The 7,947-nt window shown below is 32.0% G+C and overlaps 2 protein-coding genes across 2 annotated transcripts; both read right to left on the bottom strand.

Annotated features, from left to right (window-relative positions):
• Positions 1–170: 170 nt before the first annotated feature.
• On the bottom strand, positions 171–1,476 carry LOC105618027 (regulator of microtubule dynamics protein 1-like). The gene is made up of 4 exons (XM_012199566.1): positions 1,387–1,476; positions 1,081–1,281; positions 716–964; positions 171–518 (listed from the first exon to the last, which is right to left on the bottom strand). Exons 1-4 carry the CDS (start codon positions 1,474–1,476, stop codon positions 171–173), a joined length of 888 nt encoding a protein of 295 aa, XP_012054956.1.
• Positions 1,477–3,773: 2,297 nt separating this feature from the next.
• Positions 3,774–7,193, bottom strand: LOC105618025 (caprin homolog). Its single transcript, XM_012199565.1, is given in 7 exon segments — positions 3,774–3,991; positions 4,123–4,408; positions 4,487–5,251; positions 5,350–5,703; positions 5,898–6,086; positions 6,088–6,117; positions 7,080–7,193. Coding segments are annotated over 7 exon segments (1,956 nt in total).
• Positions 7,194–7,947: the final 754 nt, after the last annotated feature.

The raw sequence follows: 7,947 nt of genomic DNA, 5'->3' as shown, positions 1-7,947 counted from the left end.
TATATATATATATAATAAATATATCAATTACATATACATATAATTATAGTCATGGTATCATTCTAGTAACAATAAATTTATTCTTAAACAATAAAAATGTTAAAAATATCCAAATAATTCTCCCTTACAAAATGCAGTTTAATATTTATCTCTGCATATAGGTACTATTTTTAAATACTATTTAATATTTTTTGTGCTTCTTGTTTCGCTTGTTGATCTTCATCATTTTTTGCAGGAAATTCAGCAGTTTTTTTAAAATACTTTATCGCGTCTTCCTTACGATTCAATTTCAAATATGTCTTTCCTAGCATTAGTAAATTGTGACTGTAGAAATTTGGATCAGTTTTTTCAGCAGCCTCGTGGTACATCAACGCTTCTTCAAATGTCGAAGTTGGTGGTTCTCCAAATACAATAGATGCTATTTTTCGTTGATACCATGTCAGATTTGAAATCTCGTAGCACCAGCTTCCAAGCATATAAAGTAACGTTGCATCACTAGAGTTTAACTCTAACGCTCTCTAGAATAAATAATAATAATAATAATTTAAGATCATAGTAATGATTTATGAGATCATCTTCATTTTTGCTATTTATAAAATATTATAATATTGCTATTTATAAACTATTTATAAAATATAATATTTCACTATTTAAATTGCAAAGTAATATCCAGCAAATAATTAAAGTAATGATTTACCAACATCAAATATCTTACCAACATATGTTTTTTAATATTATATGATTCCTTTATATGTGCCTTTGTACCTTCCAAAATACTTTTCTTATTAAGAAATATAGATATCCATTTATGCAAGGCATAGTGATTTTCTTGAATATCAAGAGCTTTACATAACAAATCATATCCTTCATAAGTTAACTTTTGTGCTTCAACATCACTGGCCATTTCAGACATTTTATAAATAGCTCTACTTAAACGCCATAAGATTTCAACATCCTTACTGTCCTATGTAATATAAAAGACATATTATAATTATACATATGTTGTATAGAAACATATATATTATAATTGTGTAATTAAGTGAAAATGTGAATGCGAAAATATAAATTAGAAAAAATTACCTTATAGTTTGAGAGAAGATCATATATATTTCTATAGTTTCCCTGATCGAAAAGCGTATCTGCTTTAGCAAGAAGTTCTTTTGTTGCATTTTGTTGCAATGTGTTGTCATCATTATTGCTTTTTACAAATCCCCATATTCCCATTACAGTAAATGGTGACATTATTGTTAACTTTCTAAAAATTTGCATATTGTTTTCCCACTGGAAAAAATAATCTTTAATTTATTAATAATCTTTAATTTATTAATATTTAATTAAGTTATTGTTACTATTGCTGTTATATTTTATATTTTGTTTTTTATTTACCTTACGTATTGGATGAATATTTTTATATAAAACAGCTCTTCGAAGAATTCTGTTGCAATTTGTAATACGATATAATCTTTGTAGTAGCATTTTGTACTTAAATTTTCGATATCAATTGGAAAATTCTTATTTAGAAAAAGATTATGAGATGAATTAGCAGTAAACTGAAACTAAGGTTAACTTACACAAATCAAGTTTAATTGTAGGCTGTATACAGCCGTTATATAGAAACTATATTTTAATCAGAATCATTAGGGTAGTTCACAATATTTTTTCAAACATTTATCATCACAACGTTACGTATATAAAAATTTTTATGCATGCAGTGTGTGTACTATCCGCAGCTTTGTGCCAAATGCACAAGTCAGTGCATTATACAAGTGTACACAATCAATACAAATCATCTGTGTGTATGACATGACCAGCTGTAGATCTAGTAGTATACACGCACATATTATCTGTTAATATAATACAGCAAAATGCATCTGAGATGAATCTGATAACTAAGATAAATACTTAACATATATGTATTTTCTTCTGCAGAATTTACATATGACACATCAATAGAATAGAACCTAACACATATAAATTAAATATGTACAGTGATTCTAAATTCAAAACCTTGCGTTTGAAATATGATAAATTTTATAAAAATAACATTAATTTATATCATACTGACAACAACGTAAATAATAACATCAAATAACAGTAAACATTGAGTAAACGTAACAATATCAATAAATATAAAAATAATTATAAAAAATTACAAAAATATTTATATATAAAAAAAATTTTAGTTATAAAATATAAATAATTATAAAAACATTAATAACACATCAGCTAAATTTTGTTAAAAATGAAATAGAACAATCGCAATTATTTTCGAAATAAATAGACAGATTAGTGCGATGAATTAGATTTTTATTTGGAAGATACACAGGTATATTGATAGGATAGTTTAACGTAATCGAGATAAGGGGAGTTGGGTGGATAGTGATTAAACACAAATGTACAAACGAAATACAATAAACAGTACGTTTCATCGGTGTGGTGCGTGGCTTATTGGCGGCACAATATAAGAAACATATTTTCTCTCTCTCTTTTCTTTCTCTCTTCTCACGTCTTCTGGGTCTATTTAATAATTGTACAATAAACTCGCTTATATGCTAAAGCCTCGCACATTAATCGTTTTTTCCGTTTTAAAAATAATCATATGTTTCTTTACTTTTCGTAATAGAAAAAAAATCAGGTAATGCGTTACATCGTAAACGAAGACATTGCACCGCAATCTCTTTCGCTTAGCCGTAGCTGTGTGAGCGCGATCATCGAGAAGAATTTTGGAATCACCCAGAAAAAACAGGAGAAGGAGCGATAACAATTTAAAGCATTATCACGATATATTTTTACATGAAAAAAAATACGTTTTTTATAAATTTTATATATCGCGAATCATTTACAGCTCCTAAATTATTGGTTTCTCGATAAATTCTAATTTATGTTTCAAATTCATTGTCAGGAATATCGTTAGTAATAGAAGGCATGGCTCAATATATCCTCTTTTTTCTGGTATCTAAAATTCTTTTTTAAATGACGCAAGACAAAGATCGTGCCTATTATACACTTATAATCATCTTAACATTATTTTTAAATACGTTCTTGAGTCTTTACATGAAATGTTTGTATGAGTTCTCGTTTTTTTTATATTTTTTATAATAAAATTATTTTTCTAATCTTTGTTAATCAGCTGTTGTTGCCCTGTGAAACCTGCCTTCTGTCATAATATAATAATACTTGCACGGTAGGTTCACACTTCTGAATTTGGTTGATTTTCTTTCATATATCACAATGTTATCTCTGCATATTTTTTATCAACATTAATCTTCTCTTCATAATTACAAACACCAAATTCATATGTAAACTTTTATTTGTTCAATGTCATATTTAAGAAATGTCCTAAGCCGCAAGTACCCGCAAATGCCAGCACAAGATTTTTCGTCATATGTCATACTTACCTTTGTATGACACATATCAGATGCAAGTTACGTTTTGTATGTAATCAATAAACTATCTTCTCAGTGTTATTTGATACATGTGAATATGCAATAGATAAAAAAACATGTAATACAGTTAAATCTGTACTACAAAAGCTGACGTTCCACTTAATCCACTTAATCGATCTTTTTCATATCTCAGTTACTATATTGTGTATAATATTCTTAAGCATGCAATACTGCACGGTATCCACTACATTGAAGTTTCATCTCATTGCAAATGCATTGTTTCGACTTAAGCTTTTTCATAAATAGACAGTTGAATCATAATCGCAGAGCATCTTATAGTGTGTTTTACTGTGCATTTACGCTAGATATAGCGTTCTTTTTTCTTTCTTATTGCGTATGAGGCTTGCCGCGTGGTGCGTATCCACGATTGTTTCCCCTTTGTCCTCGGAATTGTCCGCGACTAACGCGGTCGTTGCGTGCACCTCTTGATCCACCGCCACTGCCACGCTTGAAGCCAGAATTATATCCGTTATTTCCTTCGTTGTTGCCCCAGGCACGCTGCTGATATCCGTTTTGGTAGTTATTATCATTACGATAATACGTGCCTAGAAAAAAATTAATGCTGTATGATTTAGCCTTTGGAATTAAAAGATTTATTCAAAATACTGGAAGAATGTTTTATGGAAAATTATAAAAAATAATTTCATCTGTTTAATTTAAAATAATATCCTTTTACCTTGTCCTGCGCGTCCATTTTGTTGATAATTTCCCCTGCCTCTGCTATTATAGCTATTAGCAGTTCCTCTTCTGCCACCTCTTCCTCTGTATCCACCACGTTGATCAGGTACCCAAGTCTGCTGAGATGTCTGTTGTGACGCTTGCTGGCAATCTTGGACAGATTGTTGCTGTTGATCAGACTGATTCCAATCATTGGTCTCGGTCATCTGACACCAATCGATCGATTCATTTTGTTGTTCCAATGATGGATCGGGAATTTCATTTTGACCATTCTCAATCTTTTCCTGGAAGAATCCGCGTGTCACAATGAAAATCAATAGCATATATAATTTAATAAATCAATTTTAATTCAAGAATGTTACCTCTGTGGATGTTTGAGCTTCTTGCTGATGCGTCTGCTCGTTGAAGTTTTGCATTTGACCTTGCTGAGGCAATTGTGCGGTATTTTGTTGCTGTGGTTGTTGAGGCTGGAAACTAGTGGGATGTTGCGGGCTATATTGCATATTTGGTTGCTGATGAGAAGGTGGCATCGGAATTGGCGGTGGTGGATTAGGATTCGCGAAACCAGGAATGTGCGACATATCTTGCGGCGGTTGGTGTTGATATATGACCTGTTGAGGTACGCCCACAGGTGCATTTGCAAAGTTCTGATTTGTGAAGGTTTGCGAAGGAATAGGCGCATTAACTGTAGGAGGAATGTGTGATACGATGGGTGTTTGCGACGTAACATCTGAATCAAGTTCAGATTCTTGCAAAAAAAAGAAGTTAGGCGTGCCTATAACGTCATTGATACGAGGCGCTGGTGGAGGTTGTTGTTGAGATTGCTGAGCTTGCTGCTGCTGTTGTTGTTGTGGTTGAGGAACAAAAGTAGTAGCATTTGTATAATACGGGGTGTCAACTGGCGCAGCTGGATGAGGTATTGGTTGTGGTACAACCGGTATGGGTCCCGAAACTGGAGCAGCACCAGAAACAACGGGAAGTGTAGTAACTTGAACTGGAAAATTTGGAATAGGTATCATAGATTCCGGTGGAATGTGCCTGTCATTGCCATTGCTGTATTCTTCATTGACCTGTTCTTGAGCTGTCTGTGCATTAGTAATCTTGGTCTCTGCTACAGTTTCAGTAATCTGTACAGATATAAATCGATCAGATTTATATATATATATATATATATATATATATATATATATATATAGATTATATATTAAATATTCTGATTCAATACCTCTTCGATTGGTGTTGTCTCCAAACATTCATGAACTTGATCGAAATAGCCGCACTGATTAATTTTTGCAATTATCTCTTTCAATTTATTATAAGTAGTGCCAATAACTTCACGTTGCTTTCCATCAACAATCGCAACATAATGCTCCGCCACTTTTTGTGCTTGCTGAACAAATGTCAGATCACCTTCTTCACGCTGATTCTTTATCACTATCTCATTATATAAATTGTCTAGATACTTGAATTCCTCTTCCGTCAGTTTTATAGCCCCGTTCTTTCCATGAAAGAAATCGTCTCTAACAGAATCAGTATTTATGCTTATTAGGACATGCTGAGCAAGTAGCACTTCCTTTACCTACAACCGAGATCATATTTTCTTAAAATTACATCTTACATATATAAGAATGTATAATATATATAAGAATGTATAATAATTTAATTGTATAATTGTATAATAATTTAATTGTATGTAACAATATATAATAACTTATACAATATAACAATATATAATTACAATATATAATGTAATAACTTTATTTTGAATTATACTTTTGCAATGTCTTGTTGCATACGCTCAACAGCCTCTTTCCGTGCCAATTTCTTCTGCTGTTTAACCGCATCATTAGCAATATTAACGATTTGCTTATACAAGTCCCGTGTAATCTCTAGTGTTTGAAGCACCTCATCATATTTCGCCACCGCTGTTTTTTGGTCTGAATTTAATTCTCTTCCATTTTTTTTGCAAATCTCTATATGATTCGAGCCTCCCCTAAATTTAAAGAATACATTTTATAGATTTGTTTGATTTCTTTTGAGAGAAAATGAGAAAAATAAAAAGAGAAGGATAAAAAGAAAAAAAAGAGAGACAATTAATTACATTCAACATTATATTATAAATTGTAAAATAAGCATTATATTTATACTGTTTTCTGTAATTAATATATTGTTTTCTGTAATTATACACTTTTTTAATATATACTTTTAAAATTCTGTAATTAATATATACTTTTAAAACTTAAAGTGAAACAGATATACATTTGATTTGGCTGAAGCAAGAAAAAAGTTTTAGTGCAGCTTAGTGCAAGAATAAAAAAAGATCCATTGTGTTTACATCAAAACCAAGCATGGTTATAAATCAGTTAGTCATAATGTAAGATATAACAAAAGTTTAGATAACATCAAAGTTTATGCTCTTGTTCTAAAAGATCAAACGTTTAGAAATATTCCGCGAAAGCATGACGAATGCACGACAAAGCAGCGTCGACATTTACCGCGAACAAACTAAAACTGAAAACCGGGAAACGCCGAACGTCGATCGCGGGAACACCCTATGGCGCAGCAAGACTCTAACGTAAATAAATCGTCGTAAAGACGTTATTATCGGGTACGTGTCAGCGTCGCGTCCCGCCAAAGGCGTTAAAAAGCGCGTCGTGCATAAAGAAAAGTTTCGTGTACACGTAGACTGTACACCGCCATGATATAAGGTTGGCGATGATAAGTTGGCGTGTCCGGAAGCTCGAAATATTATTTATTAGACCATACATTGTAAAGGATTGCGGATTGATACTCGATCCGGCGATACGTGGACATAACGCGTTGCATGTACCCTTGAAAAATCGAGGCGCGAGCACATGGCATGTCGAAGGATCATGGCGGATCGCGGCGAGAAAGCCACGACTGACAGATAGACATTTGTCTGTAATTATGATTTGGCCGCGACGTTGCATTTACCTTACGCTTCTCGAGATTCCGTATCTTGTGCTCGATTACGACGATCGCTTGGCGTAACGGATCCACGGTCTCCGTAGAGGCCTGTTTTTCTAGTTTGGGGTTGGCAGAAGGCATCCTTCACGGGCAACAAACACGAACTGGCTGGGACTCGGAATGGTAACCAAGTTGAACCAAGTCACGAGGAGAAGGAGGGGGTAAATGGGACGACAGAATGGCGGGCTGAACGTTTCCGAAATATTGAGGATTCGCATGCGCGACATAACTTGTCCAAATGAACTTGATTAACCAAATTTGACTCAAATCAATTCATTGATGTTTTCTCCATTTTCGCCAAAAATTATGGAGTTTCCACATTAATGAAACTATCCGATTTTATTAAAAACATACTACATATTTTCAAAACGATTTTATTTAAAAAAATTAGATTAACTTAGTAAATTAAATTAATTCAACCGATAGAATTGTTTATTATCAGCAAAATTTTTGACTGTAAAATTCTTTATTTTAATTTTTCTTTCTAAATCGAACAATAAGAGATTGATGATTTTATCTATGTCAATAAAATATTGAAGATTTTAATTATTTGATGAATTAATTCCTTTTATTATATTCATATATAAATATTATTTATTCTATATAGTTACATTTTATTAATTTAGAATGCATTACTTTAATTTTGAGTGAAATAATATTTACAATAATTTTCAAATCTTCCGCTTATTTTCAATTTTTTCGGTTACACTTATTTCAAATTTAAGTGCGAAAATTACAATGAACTATTTTGCATTGAACATTTAATACTACACTTATATTCATTAATGATTTCTTGTATCTGATTGGCATATTCCATTAGATCGACGATTACGAT

Source organism: Atta cephalotes, assembly GCF_000143395.1.
Source record: "Atta cephalotes unplaced genomic scaffold scaffold00015, whole genome shotgun sequence".
Lineage (NCBI taxonomy): Eukaryota > Metazoa > Arthropoda > Insecta > Hymenoptera > Formicidae > Atta > Atta cephalotes.
This window is presented reverse-complemented; position numbering and strand designations above follow the sequence as displayed.

Bases quoted from the DNA above. Each gene is read 5' to 3' on its own strand.
- LOC105618027 (XM_012199566.1), bottom strand. From the start codon at position 1,476: ATGCTACTACAAAGATTATATCGTATTACAAATTGCAACAGAATTCTT. The intron at 1,282-1,386 runs GTAAATAAAAAA...TATTTTTTCCAG, and splicing joins ATATTCATCCAATACGTAAG to TGGGAAAACAATATGCAAAT. The intron at 965-1,080 runs GTAATTTTTTCT...TATATTACATAG, and splicing joins ATCTTCTCTCAAACTATAAG to GACAGTAAGGATGTTGAAAT.